Source organism: Trachemys scripta, chromosome 5, assembly GCF_013100865.1.
Source record: "Trachemys scripta elegans isolate TJP31775 chromosome 5, CAS_Tse_1.0, whole genome shotgun sequence".
NCBI lineage: Eukaryota > Metazoa > Chordata > Testudines > Emydidae > Trachemys > Trachemys scripta.
Genome location: NC_048302.1, coordinates 53,653,974 through 53,673,352, shown reverse-complemented (window position 1 = coordinate 53,673,352; position 19,379 = coordinate 53,653,974). Strand labels below are relative to the sequence as shown.

At 40.4% G+C, this 19,379-nt stretch overlaps 1 protein-coding gene across 2 annotated transcripts in view; it reads left to right on the top strand.

Moving 5' to 3' along the window:
- The window catches only part of ZNF827 (zinc finger protein 827), a 146,665-nt gene that overhangs the window by 111,502 nt on the left and 15,784 nt on the right, over positions 1-19,379 (top strand). Inside the window, exon 9 of one of the 2 annotated variants that reach the window (XM_034771922.1) lies at positions 18,033-18,170. The exons of the other annotated variant lie outside the window; for it this stretch is intronic. Coding sequence (XP_034627813.1) covers positions 18,033-18,170 — 138 coding nt within the window. The remainder of the gene's footprint in view (positions 1-18,032; positions 18,171-19,379) is intronic. 2 annotated transcript variants of the gene reach the window in all.

Here is a 19,379-nt window from a genome sequence, read left to right as displayed (position 1 = left end):
GAGACTTACGAGAGATCATGATCAGAGGAGGTCCAATACATCCTTCTCAATAGCAAGAAATTCTACAAGAAAGTTTTATGTTGCCAAATGGAATAGGTTCTTCATCTGACAAAAGCATCATTGCTTCCTAAGGAGTCCCGGATTCCTCTTATCTTGTACTGTCTCCTCTCCTTGAAGTCAACGGGCCTACCCATCAGTTCATTATAGGTACATTAGCATATTTCATCCTCTGGTGGAGAACTCATTTTTCTCCCTCACCCCTGCCCCACAGTAAAGTTCTAAAAAGGCACTGTCAGAATGTTCCTGTCAGTATCAAGATCTACTCCTGCTTGAGATTTGAACCTTGTACTGCCAGCACTTATGAACCTGCTAGTTGAACACTTAGCCTCCTGCTTCCTCTTGCACTTATCAGTGAAGGTTGTCTTCCTAACAGCTATCACCTTGGCCAGAAGAGTAGGTGAGCTCAGGCCCCTTAGGGCGGACCCACCTTATATGATCTTCCACAGACATAAAGTATCTTTGAGTGTTGCATTCCAAATTTATCCAGAAAGTTCCTTCTGACTTTCACTTGAACCAAACAGTTCACCTACCGGTAACCTCATAATACTAGAGAGGACAGGAAACACCAGTCCCTGGAGGTACACGGGGCTCTGGCCTAATCTGAGGCTTCATTCAGACATTTATTGGGAACTATGTCTTGGTTCAAGACTCAGTTGGGGATGCTTCATATGGTTCAGCACTCCTGAGAACTGATACAGAAGACATCCTCGCACTCACATCCTCACTGAACACTGCTTGGGAGTCACCCACAGTGAAATACCCTTAGGGACCAGCACTCATAGAAGAAAGGAAGGTTACTTAAGGCTGGTCCACACTAATCCCCTACTTCGAACTAAGATACGCAACTTCAGCTACATGAATAACGTAGCTGAAGTCAAAGTATCTTAGTTTGAACTTACCGCGGGTCCACATGCGGCAGGCAGGCTCCCCCGTCGACTCCGCGTACTCCTCTCGCGGAGCAGGAGTACCGGCGTCGACGGCGAGCACTTCCGGGATCAATCCCAGAAGATCGATTGCTTACCGCCGGAACCGGAGGTAAGTATAGACGTACCCTTACATTACAGTAACTGGAGTTCTTCAAGATGTGTGGTCTCTATGGGTATTCATGTCCTGTCCTCCTCCCCCTCTGCTCAGATCCTCTCAGATTTGCAGTAGAGTGAGAACTGGAGAATCAGTTTGTGTCGCCTTTTATGCCCTCAGTTGAGAGCACAACGACATGAAGGGCACTGGCGCAAATCAACGGATACTGCTATTGGAAACATTTCCAGTTCCAGATGCAGAGAGCACATGTGCACCCACAGCAAATACCCATAGGGATCACATCTCAAAGAATTCCAGTTACTATAAGGTAAGTAGTGTTCCTTTCTTTGAGTGCTGGTCCCTATGGATATTCCCTATGGAAGCAGGTGCAAGGGCATGTTCTGCACCACAGTGTCAGGGATGTCTAGAGATTTCTGCAGGTCCTCTTTATTTTTTCTATAAATCCAAATAGGTAAAATAAAATATATTGACATAATCAATCAGACATAACAGACCTCTGTGACAAGCCCAGAATTTGCAGGAAATTCCCTATGGCAGAGTGGTCAATCAGTTTAAGTTATAATGGCTCTTGGTTCCTTATCACCATTATATACAGTTATGATTTTTCATAAACAGAAAACTAATTTAAGATATCTGTTATGTGGTATGCTTTCTCTATATTGCCGCCCTTTGGAAGAGAGAGGATTTCTCAGCATGTCTTGTTACTCTCTGGTAGCAGGAGACAGATGACTCATTACAGCTTGTAAAAAGCTGTTCTAGGAAAGCCAGTTCACTTGGAATGCTGTAGGAGCGGGCACATTTGGCATATTTCTTCCTAGAGAGACAGATTTAACAGCATTTGTTCAACTTAATTTAGCATTGAACTATGTTTCAGTGGTTCTAGCTTTAGCACATTGCATCACATTGTTCTTTATCACATCATATCTTTAAATTCCCATTATCATGTGCCTAACTGCAGCATAGACACTTACGTTGCTGGACACACATTCTCCAGCTGCCTTGATAGACAGCTTGAATTGCATATAGTGAGCAGAGGGAATGGTGTTCCAGATCCCTGGCTCCCTTTCTGGGGCTATAGCCAGTTGGGATGCATATGATTCTAACTTATTCTGTTATATTCTGTCTCTATAGTACATTTCCTTTGTCACTTTTTCTAGGACTGCTGCCAGGTAGGTTTGCATGTAATGCATGTGTGTTCCCTAGCAGGAACTGTCACTAAGAAATTCCATGTGTTGCAGGTCTCTGATATTGTAATAATGATAGTCTCCTGTTATCCATTATAGTCACTATAACTAACATGATCTCAGCAGTCAAGTAAATCTTTCCATTTTGAAAGAATTTTCAGGGCATGGTAAGGTGTAATTGTGCAGAACAAACCACTTCAAAATAATCGCACAAAAGAGAAGCATGAGGGTGTTTATGAAATTAATCTATATATTATAATCCATATAATTAGTCTATATATGGCCTAGATTCTCTATTTACAGTAGTTGTAGCAGTCCATAAAGGAGGGAGAAAATAATAATGATGTGGGTTATAAGGTAGCTTTCTCACCTCTGGCCTGTAATTTCATGGATTCAAGTTAACCATTTTTCTTGTAGGAGATTGGACAAAACCCTAGCTATGAACATCCCATGTTCTTTGAGAACATTCAGGTCTGGATCAAAGCTGTGCAGCCCAAGCCCATCTCTAATTCAGATACTGGCAATGTGGTCCTTTGGGTAAAATAACAAAACCAAAACCAAGCCCTTTTTTGTTGTTTACCAGTCACTGTTCTGTGGCCTTCCAGGCAGAATTTAAAGATCTCTTTGAAGTATATGTGAAACTCGTAGTGTTCTGGCTATTACTCCTTTCTTCAGTATGCTAATGCCTAGAACTAATGTTGAGTGCACAATGGCTGCTCTCTTTGACTGCAGAGGCACTGCACTCACTAATTACTTTGTAAACACTTCAAGGGACTATCAGGATGAAAGATGCTATAGAAACCCGAAGTCTGGTCTATGTTTAATGACTATGTGGAAGAGTACTTGTTTTATAACTGAAACATTGTGACTCTTGTTTTATTATGGGCTAATTTTAATTGGCACAGCCTTTCTCCTCTCACATTCCTCCCACACAAGCAAAAGTGTATATTTTCATTTTGTGTAATATTCCTTTTTGCGTTTGTTCCTTTCTAAAGCAAGATCAGCATTGGGTAACCAACACAAGAACAAAGTAATTTCACTTGCAACAAATACCTTCTAGTTTCATTCAAAATAAACCCACTCTGGATCCCAATCATTAAACCCAGCAAGCCAACGACTGTGTTAATAAATTTCACAAACACCAAATCCAAAGCAAAACAGCAAAAAGTAACTGTTTCTTTACATGTGGGAAGCAAAGCTCCTGGGCAATGACTTTTTCACTCTTTAATACTGGACGCACTTTTGACACATGGTAACATTTTTCATCTCTCCAAAGTCCATGTCATAGATGCATTAAGAAACCTGGCACTTACTCCACCAAAAACAACTTTGCAAGAAGTAAAATAATTAGAGTCACAAATGTTTTACTGTCATTAGGATTTAAAAATAAATACATAAAATGAATAGCGATATAGCAAATGGAACTTTCTAAACTGTCCTTAATTTGAATGATAAAGATGTCATATATTAAATTACCAGTTGTATGGGTCTTGATAGACGGAGCCATTGGTTTACAAATTCGCATTGCATTGTATTGGGCTCTTCATCATATTTAGACCCACATATGAATAAGCCCAAATTTTGTATTGATTTTTCTATATCTGAATATTTGTGGAAATTTAATGTCAGGGTTGAGTTGTACTCCTTCCTAAATATGAAATTTACTTGAATACAAGCTAAACATAAAGTAGTAAGACAGATTTTTAAAACAACTTTTCTGTTTGTACTAATGAATGGAGACCTGTCCCAGACATTTCTTTTATAAGTTAATTTGGGGCTCTCTCCTCCTCACCTCATCTTCTATCTTGTGCACACCTGTCTTCTACAACATCAGTCTGCCTAGGAGGAAGTTAATTACAAATCCTATCAGCCGCTAGTGAGGGCGGGCCAGCAGAAGACCGTTTTTTAAAAAATAGTACCTTGGGAGAGGGTGGGCAGAAGACTTTCATACCTTTCTTCTAATGGCTTCCGAATTAGACCTCAGTTAAAATTTGCCACACTGGTTTTTGGGATTTATAGTCCACTCCATTACGGGCAGCCCAATATGCTGACTAGATTGATGCCACAAAATGCTACTGGATACAAGATAAACAGGAAAAGATTCCATGTAGGAGCTCTCCAACTCTTATTTGTGTGTGAGAGACAAGGTATAAAGCTCTCCTTAAGTCCCAGTATGTAAGGGGTTTCAAGCACAGCCCAGGTTCACTGTCTATCCTGTAAGTGAGCTGCAGTGAGGCTGTAAAAGCAGAGGTGAAGGGGCTGCATCTTCTCTAGGGGAAAGGGTGTGTCCTCCCCCTACTAGCTTGCTGAAAGCTGGAAAGGTGGCTGTAACCAAGTGCTCCGAGTTGCTTTGCTCTTGTTTGAATCTTTTTGTATCAATAAAGCTAGCCCTGAGGAAAGGGACTTGATCTGAGCTACTTTGGGCTGTATTTTTACCTCCCTCCGCTGGTGTATCTGTCCACTGGCTTCAACAGTTTGTATATTATTTTTTGTGTAGCTTTTTTGGCTGGAAAATTGAAAGGGATGCCAAAGCCCAGAGTGAAAAATGTAACCTTAAGGCAAATTCATTTTTATTAACATTGAACTTCTGGATGGAGAATATTAATATTAGTGTCTGTGCAAATCCCTAATTGTATTATTGCCTTCTTTCTGCAAAAGAGAAGTCGCCATTTCAACAGGACTCATAAATGAAAGTGGCACATTGACAGATAAAGCAAGCATTAAATATGTACACAGACCAGAATGGTCCAAACGGTGTGTATGAGTAGCCTAGATTGGTTTTGAGTAGGATTTTCTCTGAAGTTTATCATAACAAACTGAATTGCAAGGAACAAATAAACCTGCACTGGCTTTTATTAGAAAATAAGTGCATTCTATTTTCCAAATACAGTAGTCACTCAGACATGAAGAAACAGATACAGATTGGATTTCATCGCACCCAAAATAAATGTAACAAGCAATATAAATGAGCTAAAAATGATGGTGAGCTACATGGACCTGAATTAGGAGAGAACGAGGAGTACTTGTGGCACCATAGAGACTAAAACATTTATTTGGGCATAAGCTTTCGTGGGCTAAAGCCCACTTCATCAGATGAATGCAGTGGAAAATACAGCAGGAAGATATATATATATATATACACACAGAGAACATGAAAAAAATGGGGGTGCCATACTAACTCTAACGAGACTGACTAATCAATTAAGGTGAGCAGCAGAAGAAAAAAAAACCTTTTGTAGTGATAATCGGGATGGCCCATTTCAAGCAGTTGATAAGAAGGTGTGAGTAACTGTAGGGGGAAAATTAGCATGGGGAAATGGTTTTTATTTTGTGTAATGACCCATCTACTCCCATTCTTTATTCAAGCCTAACATACCACACAAAGATGGACTACAAGCTGTCAGGAACAGTATCCCGAATAATGTCACTGCAAACCTGGTGGCTGAACTTTGTGACTTTGTCCTCACCAAAACTATTTCACATTTGGGGACAATTTATATCTTCAAGTCAGCGGCACTGCTATGGGTACCCATGGACCTACAGTATGCCAACATTTTTATGGCTGACTTAGAACAATGCTTCCTCAGCTCTCGTCCCCTAACGCCCCTACTCTACTTGCGCTACATTGATGACATCATCATCTGGACCCGTGGAAAAGAAGCCCTTGAGGAATTCCACCATGATTTCAACTATTTCCACCCCACCATCAACCTCAGCCTGGACCAGTCCACACAAGAGATCCACTTCCTGGACACTACAGTGCTAATAAGCGATGGTCACATAAACACCACCCTATACCGGAAAGCTACTGACCGCTATACTTACCTACATGCCTCCAGCTTTCATCCAGACCACATCACATGATCCATTATCTACAGACAAGCTCTAAGATACAACCACATTTGCTCCAATCCCTCAGACAGAGACAAACACCTACAAGATTTCTATCAAGCATTCTTAAAACTACAATACCCACCTGCTGAAGTGAAGAAACTGATTGACAGAGCCAGAAGTCACCTACTACAGGACAGGCCCAACAAAGAAAGTAACAGAACGCCACTAGCCGTAACCTTCAGACCCCAACTAAAACCTCTCCAGCGCATCATCAAGGATCTACAACCAATCCTGAAGGACGATCCCTCACTCTCATAGATCTTGGGAGACAGTTTCAGGTTCTGTGTTGGGAATGGATATATACTCTTTTTAAATATATACAATAAGGATTTTTTTAGAATAAGGCAAAGAGAATGACGTTTTTTGTTACTCAGATGATTGTCCTATTTGTCAGCAGTGATCAGTTAAGCTTTTAAAAGCATATATGTTGGAAGGAAAAAAGGATTTGTCATCAGTTTCACCCTCTTTCCTGATTTTATAATGTCACAATTCCCTCAGTGAATAATTCAATTTCCATCCCCCACCCCCACCCCCGGGAATTGTTTCTTCTACAGTTAGAAAACTAAATGTCAGACTGATTGACCTTCCACATCGTGACCATCATTAATGATGGTAAAGGTGTTAGATAAACTTCTGAAGCCAATGCAGTGATCTGAAAGGACTTCTGGTTGACGATGTTTTTGCTATCAGTGATACATTTCATGACCATCTGACTTTAGCATATGTCATACATTTTACATTGCCTTTTTCTTTTGGTAAAGACTGAAGTTTCTGAGAAGGCAGTCCTGTTTATGACTCACATTGAAGAGGGCAGTACAATATATGGTGGAAGTTGGGGCCCCTTCCATGTTATACGCAGTCTGTTGATGAAAAAGGTTATTACATTTGTTGTAAAAACCAGTTTCTGTAAAGGAACTACAGCAGAATTATCTATGTTTCAGCGTTTGTTTAAAACCTGCGTCTGGACTAGCTTCACCAAGATTCACGAACATGGACTGATTTAAGGTCTGGGTGGGAAACCTCTCTAATATGAGTGGTTTTTTCATGATTTATCTTCAAACCAAAAAAAACTCTTGATGGCTTCACTTCATATTCCGGGGATCATTTGAAACTCACATCAGTATGAGAAGCAAACTGGAAAAATGTTTCACTTCATCCCTTATTTGTTCATATTGGATTTTAAATTACTCTCTTTAAAAGCAAGTTTTGAAGAGAGAGAAATGGGGCAAATAGTTTTGTATTTGTTTTTGAAAACTCACAGTTTAAAAAATAAAATCTCAAAATTTGAAAAGTACTTCCTAGGTTTTTGTTTGTCACTTTGGTACATTTCACAGGATGTGATATGATGTACCATGAGACTCATAGGTCTGTTCAATGGTTTTACAATGGTCACATTTAAAATATTTCTCGTTTTCAGATAGATAATTTGCCACTTTTGTCCATCAAGGCTTAGCTATCCTCCTGAGTCTTTATTCTTGTCTGTTGGTTCAGTCCAACCTCAGGCAAAGCACCAAAAGCAATGTGTTTAATTTTTGGCAACTGAGAACTCAAGCTAGGTTTAGGATAAGATATCCCTTTGCCTCTCCTCAGAAGTCAAAGGATTGTTTGCCTCTGCATAGATAACAGCCAGTAACTTTATATTGCATAAATCAAACAAATGTATCCAATATGGAAAAAAGAGAGAATCAATTAAAATAAAAGCAAATCTCAAAGTTTTGGTATACAGTTTAAGGTTACCATAAACCTTGCTGCTTAGGTGGAAAATTATTTGTATTACAAGTGAAGTTTATGTAGAAATGCTTTATAAGGACAGGAGAAAATAAGTCCTCTCATCTTGGGCTCACCTATGTTGCTGTAATTTCCTCTACCTCCTGTCTCCTTTCCTAGTTTGCCTCCTGTTTTATTCAGATTCCAGCTCTTATGTTTATCACCATCTTTGTGAACTTCCATTTTCTAGCAACCTGGCTCATCCCTGGTGTCTGTGGTGATGGACTCCTGCTCCCACCTTTCGTTGTCTCATCCGTCCACTTTGCTTGCGCAGATAGTTGGCTGGATATTTTTCCTGACTCCTATCTGAGGTTCATTAAAGCCCCATCTCCTCATTATCTCCCTTTATGGAAACAGACATCTTTATCTATCACTTTTCAGTGGCTTCTTCAAATGCTTTTGGGCACTTCTGTTGTTCATTTGGAGTACCTCTGTGCACAGTTAATGCTTCTTTGTGAGGGGCATGTTGGCTCCTTAGTCCAATACTTCCAAACCTAGTATAAGGCAATTTTAGAAATACCATATGTAAAACTTAGAAGTATCACACTGTGGATATACAAATAGTCTTCTTATTTTTTCTCTATCAAATAAGGATCTTTATGGTCAGTAAGTCAGACTACCATAATAACATTACTTTGATATTCACCGTATTTCCATAGTAATGATAATTATTTGCAAAAACATTTGAAAAAACTTTAGAGTATCCACTAAGGTTTAGTTAGTTACATTGTTTTATTTAGCAATGTGTTTTTTTCCACATATTGTAGCATGGATTACACAATGTATATCATTGTTTCAGGATTCATAAAATAAAACTCATGTTCCTTCTACCAGATGGAACAAAGATTATTATATTTGGACGATAAATTAGTAAAAAAGGAAACTTGACATCCCCTTAACAACCATTCTTATCTGACGTGCATTGTGACTAAAAAATATTGCAGGTGACAATACTGAACATTTTTATAGCTACAAAAAGCATAACAAAAATATTAAGGAGACAAACAAACTTATAGTATTTTAGCTGAAGTGAGGTTAAGAAATAGGATCTCTTAAAAAAATATTATGGAGATGCATATGGGAGTTTAAAGTAAAAAAATCAAAGTTGCTCATATAAAACAAGATTTCACAAATGATTCTGTTCACAATGAAAAATATTATCCAAAAATAAAGGAGTAGATAGTTCAGTGAGGTAGTGACAATGATAAATGAAAATAGCATTCACCCAGGTCCACAATTACAGTAGGTAAATAGGAAAGCATATTTTATAAAGGAACTACAATATCTGGAAAGAATCCACAATTTATTTTAACTGGATTACTAGCAACATAACTTTTGGCAGTGCAGGCAGAATCACTTTGAAAGTGAGTGGGGGAATGAGAGTAAGATGTATTGTATTTGGAGAAGATGAAATTTCATACAGTCAATATATTATTAAGTTTGTAAGTGGTTTGTGGGCTTATAGAGACCAAATTTGCAGCAGTACTTTAATTGCATAGTTCAGGAAAGGAGTTCTCTAGACAGTTTTTAAGTACTGTGCTATTGGCACAAAAGATGGATGAGCATGTAAGTGGAAATTTCTAAAGCAAAAAAAATCTCAAATGAGGCACTGCACAAAAACAGAGAGCCAATGAAATATCTTAGTTGAGTGCAGTGATAAGAGTGGAGAGGAGAATTTCCGAATGCATGTTTTTAAACCAATTTTGGCTTGACTGGTTGATTATTACAACAACTTTTTTCTGAATAAAACTTGTATTAAACTTTTCATCTTTAAAAAATAAAGAAAGAGAACTAGGCTTTCGAGTGGTACAAGCCTCGGTGATACAAATGCAACATTCTGTACAAAGTATTCTATCCTCTTTGAATGGTAAATATGAGGCACTTGAAGGAACCAAAAGTTATCTGATGGCTGTTCAAGTGATCTCTGTGAAATATTTGTTCTTGATCCAAAGTGGCCCTTCAGATCAGAGTGGAATCACACTTGCATGGGACGCGTGCACAGCAGCTACCTATGCTACACCTGTTTTCAGGCCTCTATCTCCTTGCAGTCACAGAAACCTGGTTATCCTATTTGACACTGCCTAGGGTTACCATATCTAATAAATAAAAAAAGAGGACCCTCCACGGGCCCTGGCCCCGCCCATTTCCCCACCCCCTAGCCCCACCCCAACTCCATCCCTTCCCCGCCCTAACTCCGCCCCCTCCTCCCTCCTACTCCCAGCCACGGGGAAAGGGCTGACCCAGTGCTACCGGCTTCACGGTTTGCCAGGCAGCCCCCAGACCCTGCGCCCCCGGCCGGCGCTTCCCCAGCGCAGCTGGAGCCCGGGAGGGGAAGCGCCCAACGGGGGGCACAGGGTCTGGAGGCTGCCCAGCAAACCATGAAGCTGGTAGCGCTCGGGCTTTGGGCAGCCCCTATGCCTCTGGACCCTGCGCCCCCAGCCGGGCACTTCCCCTCCCGGGCTCCGGCGGCGCAGGGTCCGGAGGCACGGGGGTTGCCCGAAGCCAGTAGCGCTCGGGCAGCCCGGCTCTTAAACAGAGCCGAAGAGTTGGGGAGGAGCAGAGCTGCCGCGGCTGGAGGCTCTGCTCCTCTTTGGCTCTGTTTAAGAGCCGGGCTGCCTGAGTGCTACCGGCTTCGGGCAGCCCCCGTGCCTCCGGACCCTGCGCCGCGCCGGAGCCCGGGAGGGGAAGTGCCCGGCCGGCGGCTGGGGTCCGGAGGCAAGGGGGCTGCCTGAAGCCCATAGCGCTCGGGCAGCTCGGCTCTTAAACAGAGCCGAAGAGTCAGGGGAGGAGCAGAGCCGCCATTTTCCGAGACATGTTTGGCTTTTTGGCAATTCCCCCCGGACGGGGGTTTGACTGCCGAAAAGCCGGACATGTCCAGGAAAAAGAGGACGTATGGTAACCCTAACACTGCCTCTTTAGCTGCTTTCTCCCAAAGTGACTTCTCTTTCACACACATTGCCCTGAGTTGTTCCCTAAGAAATGTGATGGCTGTGTTGAGTAGATCTGGGCCAAAAATTTTGACCAAAACTTTTTTTGGTGAAAAACGCAGATTTGGTGACACTAAAACATTTGGCAAATTTGCGTCAATTTTGCCAAATTGTTTTAGTTTTAAAAAAAGACGATAAAACATTTCCAAAAATGTCTAAACTTTTAGTTTCAACATTTTCTAAACTGAATTTTGAGTTTTCAATTCAAGATCACTTTTTGTTTCAAAATTTCCTTTAAAATTATTGAAAAATAAAATTGAAATTTAAAAAAATTCTCAAAAATTGAAACGTTTTGTTTTGGGTCGACTCAAAACAACGTTTTAATGGGGGTTTTTATTATTTGTTTCACTGAAAATTTTAAAAAATATATTTTTTGTTTGACCCACGATGAAATGTCTTCCATTTTTCATAATTGCCAGTGAACTGAAAAATCTGTTATTCGCATAGCTCTACGGTTGATCTTCTCCCCCACTTCTGCCATTTCCATCTTCTCCCCACTTCCTACTCATTCTCTTAAAGTATCTTTTCCCTCCCTTTCCCCTCCATCTTGTGCCTTCTGTTCAGAGTTTGATATCCATCTCTCCCTCTCAGTCTCATTCTTGGTTACTTCAGCTTCCATGTTGACCTACTCTCACCTTCCCATTTAACCTTCAACCCAGAACTGATCAAAATGGCCACTCACTCAACCTTGTTTTCACTAAGCACTGCTCTGTCTCTGATCTCTCCATCACAGTTTTCTCTTTCTGACCTTCACCTCATCTTCAAAATCACTGTCCTGGCTTCCACTTGACCATGTGGAGTGAGTCTGCTTGTGTGGATCCCATCCTGAAGTTGTAATCTTACATCAACAACTCCAAATGCTTCTTAAATATAAAAAATTATACACATTTTCAGAGGAATGATGGTATTGTAAATGCTAAAAGCGCCTGTTAGGCTTCATCAGTATCTTTAATTTCAACCTTTTCAGGGGGTATTTGTAACACAGGAAAATCCTTATAATTCATTCAAGTGGGACTCCACATGGACATAAGGATCTGCTCATGCAGATTGCTTTGCACCGCTAGGACCACTACTTGTAGAACAGGGAATCTTTGATTACTTGTGACTGTGTGGAGGTTTGAAATGGAACCCATTGAAGCAGCAATTTATGTGGGTTATAGGATGAGAGATGGTATAGCTAGTGAAACAACCAAAAGTATAAACATTAATTTCTCCTTCATGTGATTTTTTTCATTATTATTATTTATTTATTTTTTGGTGACCCATAGCTTTATTCTTTTATAATAATTTTATTTATAAAGCATTCTCACTGTCTCCCCCATCAAGGTAATCCTGATGCTATATGATAGCTTAAAATACAATACAGTTAAAACATTGTGAAGCAATAATGTAAAAACAGCTAAATAAAGCGATAAAGAAAATAATCAAACTATCGTGTCTCATAGTCTAAAACCAGAGTCGGAACATTCCCTTTTGGGAACTACCAGCAGTGATGTATAATGCTGATTTAGTGAATCTGGACAGTTATTTATGTACTTAGGTCACACTTGGTTCTCTTCTTTGCTTTTACCTTCAACCAAATAAAGCATCCTCTCTCAGCATTTCTCAAGCAAAAGTCAGGTTAAAGGCTTTTTATAAGGGATGGTGGAATATGCTATCCATACTGATGTCACTAATTTGAGGATACAAACCAAACTTGCCAATATACATGAAACGTCCATTGAATTGACATTAAATATTCAGTATAATGGGGCAAATTTTTGCAGTTATAATACTGACTTGGGCTTTCTCCCACTTTCCTCTAGCCCTTTTTCAGACCATCAGCCTTACACTGCTTGTCAATATGAAATTACTAGGATTGGTGGCAAGATGACATCTGGGTGTAGCATAAAGGACAGAAACGTTGCTACCCTGTTTCCCCGAAAATAAGACATCCTCCGAAAATAAGGCCTACTTACAGTTTTGCCTCTCGTTGTAATATAAGGCATCCCCCCGATAATAAGACCTCCCCGATAATAAGGCATCCACCGATAATAAGGCATTTTTCATTTCTGAAAAATAAGACATCCCCTGAAAATAAGACCTAGCGCATCTTTGGGAGCAAAAATTAATATAAGACACTGTCTTATTTTCGGGGAAACAGGGTAACAAATTTTACTACTTTTTTTAATCAATAAATTTATTGAAGAGTCAAATTCAGCTTTTTTAAGTAACACATTAATTCTTTAATGTGGTACACAGTGTGTAGTCTTAATTCCATACATTTACATTTCAAAACCATTTTAAATCCGTGAGTTCAGAACTCTATATTATTACTTTTTAAAATTATGCATTCCAGTAGCACTTAGAGACCTTGCATTTCACCAAGAGTACTTTGTTTTAAAACATTTTTAACTCTTAAGTCTACACATAACAGTATATTCTGATTTGGGAACATCAGTATTTTACATACGGTCTATTTTCACTTAAAAGCTTTGAAATTTGCCTTTCACTTTGCTCTTTTTCCAGCAGCACTTTTGCTATTAAATATGGGTTTAAATCAGAAATCTTGCACCAAACATGCTTACCTATTTTAAAAAAGGTAAGGATTTTTTGGCATACAAAACAATTATGGCTTCAAAGAAATTGCAAAAGAAAAATGCCTGTTAGATCAGGTTCTTTTACTCACCCAGTGTCTACAGTACCTTTTCAATCAACAGATGAGCCTGTCTTTCTCCCTATCTATAGTACATTATCAGTATTTTGTACACAATGTGGGAAAAATCTTTTTGGGTGTTTAGTGAAGGAACAGTTTGTAGCACAAAACTTGATAAAGAATGGATTTCTGTGGGAAGCCTTCCATGTAATGGTGATTTATAACGCAACATCAGTTGGTATCAATCCAGTTCCTTCCTGTCTGACTGAATGATCCTCCGTCTAAAGTTTCTGTAAGCTATCTACCATAATACTGTGGTATCTAAGTTGGTAAATACGTACCCACCTCAGAAAAATCACCATCACAACTGGTACTAATCAGCACCCCTATTTGCCGTCCTAACAGAGGAACCAAGAATTTGGTAGCTATGATGACTGAACTATCAACTCACCCCCAGAAGTGACTCTTCAGGTCATTGGTGAGGTAAATTACAGGATGGGTGTGGGAAAGTTTGCTGTACCTGTTCTTTGGACAAAGAGCTTTGGTTACCATGGATGACAAATAGTGTCCTTTCACAGCATGAAATCACTCAAAGTGATTGATTTCTATGAGAGTGAAGAGCTCAAAGAACCTTGTGGGAGGTGGTCAGCACCTCATTGCACCAGATGCTTACTTTGGTCATGATAGCTAAAGTAGGGGGCACGCTGACTAGAATACTTTGCAGTATCCTAGCCAGGAAAGTGATTCAGCAACTACTGGAGAAAAATCACTGAAGGTTGCAACCCAGCAGTACAGTTTTAAAATAAAACTAAATAATTAAAAGCATCAAAAGTATCCTATTCTACATAATGGAACTAGTTTTTAACAGCTCTGGATAATCTGAAAATGGATATTTTTTTCAAGCTTTCTATGAGTTTCCTACAACTCTGATAGATATAAATCCAGCATAGGGAACAGGATATTGTATTTCAGCTTCTTGAGAGATAAAAGAAGGCCAATGACTAATACTGGAAGGAATTGTTAAGTGATATATTTACTTCTATTTGAGTCTGCTTGTTTAGTATGTGTCCCAATTAATTCATTTTTGTTGTGACGCTATTGAAGAAACCTGCACACTCTTGACCTTTTCTTATAATTATGACCATATTCCCTCTTTGAAGCACTGTTTTAATTATGTACTCTGAAAGCTCTACTAAAATATCCATAGCATTGCTGCAGAGTCAAAATGTTCATTGTTTTGAGCTCAAGAATATAATCAAATGAGTTGTTGTTTATTGATGTTCTTGGAAGTTGTGACATATATGGTCTGCATTCTTTTTCATATTAATTTTAACAAAATGACTGATTTCACAGATGTATGAGTCATCTCACTAGAAAAAACTGTTATTATTATTATTTATTTATATTATAGTGGCATCCAAAGGCCTCTATCAAATGTCAAGTCCCTGTTGTACCAATAGATATAGTATCACAGCCAAAACAAAAACAAAACAAAAAAAACCCAAACCAACAACATGTAGCTGTGGTGGTGCTGACAGGTGTGATCTCCAATAGAACATGCTATAATAACTACATAAATTCCCCCCTCCCAAATAGAGATCCTTTCTGTTATTACTTAACTTGTCAAAGATTGAAATTAATTTTTCATTCAACTGAAAAGCTGCCCAGCCAGCTCTATTCTATAAACGGAAGCAGAATTAGCACAGACAAGGAGGCCAAACCTGCAACTGCAGGGAGTCCTGGTTCATGGGAGCATCACCAGTGCTAGTGTGATGTTTACTGTTTATGGTTCAGTGCCTCATTGCTTTGTGCAGACAGGGACCTGCAGTGATAACTTGAGCCCTACAGGACATTACAATCTCTCAGCCTTTGTGCCTCACCTCAGCTCCTGGGTGAGTCATACTGTATTTTCCTCCCCCTATACCCGTTTAACAGGAAATCCCAATCCAGATTTCCTCTATTGCTCTAAATAAACACACACCGGTTCTATAGTCCTTGACGTGTTAGCTATTCACATGGTACATCCAGAATCCCATAGATGGTGTAGAATAGAGGAGAAAGTCCCACTGAATCTTGGCCTTTTAGTCAAGGGGACCCTGACTGGAAATGATGGCCCTTAAACAAAACAAACAAAATATTACCGAATACATTACCCAATAAATTTTCCTTCTTTGATCTTGTGTACTTCTAAGTGTAGAAGTCCTCCTGCTCAAGCTTAATGAGGTATTGTGTAAAAGTGTCTCCTCTGCCATAGCATGCTGCTGCTCAGCTTCTGACGTGTACGAAGTGGGGTTGCCAACTTTCTACTCTCACAAAACGGAACACCATTGTCCCGCCCCTTATCCGAAGCTCTGCCCCCACTCACTCCATCCACCCTCACTCACTCGCTCATTTTCACCAGGCTGACTTGGGGGCTGGAGTGTGGGAGAGGGTATGGGCTCTGGGCTGGTGGTGTGGGTTCTGGGATGGGACCAGAAATGAGGGGTTCCGAGTGTGGGAGGGGGCTCTGGGCTGGGTCAGGGAACTGGGTGTGAGTGCTGTGGCGGGGGGTGCAGACTCTGGGGTGGGGCTGGGGATGAGGGGTATGGGATGTAGGAGAGTGCCCTGGGTTGGAACCGAGGGGTTTGGAGGGTGGGAGGGAGATCAGGGCTGGGGCAGAGGGTGTGGTGTGGTGTGGGAGGGGGTCAGGATCCGAAGCAGCTCCTGGAAGCAGCGGCATGTCCCCACTCCGGCTCCTATACGGAGGTGCAGCCAGATGGCTCTGCGTGCTGCCCCGTTGACAGGCACCGCCCCTGCAGCTCCCATTGACTGTGGTTCCTGGCCAATGAGAGCAGCAGAGCTGGTGTTTGGGGTGAGAGCAGCATGCAGAACCCCCACGACTGCCCCTACGCGTAGGAGCTGGAGGAGAGACATGCCGCTGCTTCCGGGAGCCATGCAAAGTCACAGCAGGTAGGGAGCCTGTCTTAGCCCCGCTGTGCCGCCAACCGGACTTTTAATAGCCCGGTCAGTGGTGCTGACCGGAGCCGCCAGGGTCCCTTTTCAGACGGGCATTCTGGTCGAAAACCGGATGCCTGGCAACCCTGGTATGAAGAAGCAAGATGACATCACCACTGTCCTCAAACTTCACTGGCTCTCCATTTGTTTCAGGATCCAGTTCAAAATTGCCCTCTATAGCCTTGTTGCTCTAACTTATCTTGTGAATATTATCTCTTTCTACTCCCCCTCATTCCCTAGGATCTAACACTGCCCTTTTCTCTATCCCTTCCCTCAGTCTGGTGGTATGAGAGCCTTCACCTCTCCATTTTCTGTTCATCTGGAACAGACTTTCACTAATGGAGATTCCATCTAGTCTTAAAGTAGTTAAAACTCCCTCTTCTCTAAAGATGGTTCATTCCTGGTCCTTAGCTTCTTAGTGCAAGACAAGCAGAACTCCCCAAGCTGTTGGAAGTTTTTGATCCCTAAGGGCCCTGGGAGCAGGTTGGAATACAATTCAACCTTCATCAGCTGATGATCATGCTTTGCTCTCTTAGTTTAGCTGCTGCCTTTGCAACCAGTTTTGAACTGACCAGTTGTCAAAAGTTCCCCAAAGAAGTAAGCCAATAAAAAATGAAAATGTTTGAAAACATTGCCTGAGAAAGTGAATAATAAAAATTAGTGTAAAGCTTACCAACGCCTCAAAGGAGAGACTCCTCAAACACTGAGGGGAAGTGAAAAGGCCAGTGAAATGATCTATTTAGAAACACAGAATTACAGTGCTTTTCTCTGCTCTCTCTTGCCTGTACCTCTTCCTCTACTGTTTATGGTTTGCCTCTTCAACTTTATAGTAACTCTACAGTGTTCTGCAATACAGTTTGTTGGAAAGATGCCATGCAAAATAGTCAGAGCTACAGTAGGCTTTTGATGGGGGGGGAAATTACAGTACATATTGTGTTGTGAAATTCCTTGTATAATAGCTGAGAGGAGTAACACTGGTGTGGTAGAGCCTCAGTTGCCTTAGGATAGTCTGTACAGCAGCCAGTTTATTGACTTTGTAGGGATAAAAACAAAACAAAAATGCATCTTTTGTTGCCTTTTTGTTTTCTTAGTTTTATGATGGATTTGAGATTTTATCAGATTATTACTACCTGTCTATACTATTCTTTTTTAGTCATCTGTAACATTGCTTTTTTCGTGTTCTGCTAGGGTCCCCAAGGATGTTCTGGTTCTGTACAAGTCCTGCTTTGGGATTTTGTATCAGAAACTCAAATTGCTATGGACCATGGAACAGAGGAATATTTGCAGTTTAGGTTACAGATTAAATTAATCTCTGCTTCAGAGTTCATGTGAACTTGTGCGCCATGAACAGCAATGTAGGGTTAAGAGTGTTGTCTTTTACATGACACATGAAAGTAGTCCATAGAGTGAAATCTAAGAGTTCTTTAAATTTTTAAAATAAGACTCTGTATTTATGCATTTTTGGTATAGACACAGAAAGGATAGGGCTGGATGCAGGAAACGGATTGCCATCTTGGAAATTTAATGACCAGCTCTTTCCCTGTGACGTGTGTGGAAAAGTGTTTGGCCGACAGCAGACATTGTCCCGACATCTCTCACTGCACACAGGTAAATCAAACACTTTGGCGTTCTCATTTACAGTGTCATGCAAGTTTGTTGCAAGAAGAACATAAGGCAAGTTTCACTGCAAGGAAACACAGTGTTGTGGAAAGAGACGTCCTCTGTTCCCTTCACTTGGGATGAAGACAAGTAGAACTGGGCTAAAAATTCAAGGAGCTAACCTAACTCATTATGGCCCAACCATCATCCATTTTAGAAAACAAACGGTCAAATAGGAATTTGTCCAGTTGGCAGGTTCTGACAATATCAAAGTACCTTTTGGTTACTACCAATTAAGCAAGCCTGTAAACAGGGCTCTAAAGAGAGGAGGAAAGTTGTATTTTGTTTTGTTTTTGTTTATATGACAGGCTCTTTAAACATTAGTGACCAGCAGAGGAGACAGTGTTTCAAATATTAGTTAGCCTCTGGGATGTTCACCTTTATGAACTTTTAGCTCAAGTGAAGGGAGTAGAGGATGACTCTTTTCTACAACACCCTTTTCCATAAAGTCAGTGGAGCTATTAAAATCAGCTGAGGATCTGACTCTATGCCCACTAGTTTTATACAGAGGATTTGTCTAACTAGAAGTTGCAACCAGTGTATAGTGCATGCTTTTTAGGGAGAATGTCTCAAGCTCAGGCCAAAGGACAAATGTGTTGAGATGCAATGCACAGATTAATAAGATTAGGAAGCAAGAATGTCAGACATAGTGCTGAAAAATATTGTTAGCATAATGCTGGTATATATAGTACCACTTAGTATGGCCATGCTAGAAAACCCCCCCATGGTGTTTTCTATGGTTTTGTGATTTTTTGCCTTATTCAGATTCTGAATTTCTCTCTGTTAGTGCTTGCACATTGTATTATTGTATTCCAAAAGTGAAGCAGCTTTACTTAAAAAGGAAAGGTTTTAAAGGCAATTTAATTTTTGGTTGTTTTTTTTAATCAAGTAAATACAAAATAAGACCTGCTGTGTGTGATGACTTTGTCGCCAAGATTTAGAGACGTTAATTTAAAAATTGTGAAGCATCAGAAACTGCTGAGGAGTTTGGTTTGGATTTTGTTTTATTGTTCTTCGAGGGGTTTTGGCTAACTTATGTTCCGAACTCGACTATCTATACAGATGCTTTTCTCCGAGTTTTGTTAAATAAGCATCAAACTCCATAGATAGAAAGATAGATAATATGCACACACCCACCTTCAAGAACTTCAACCCTAC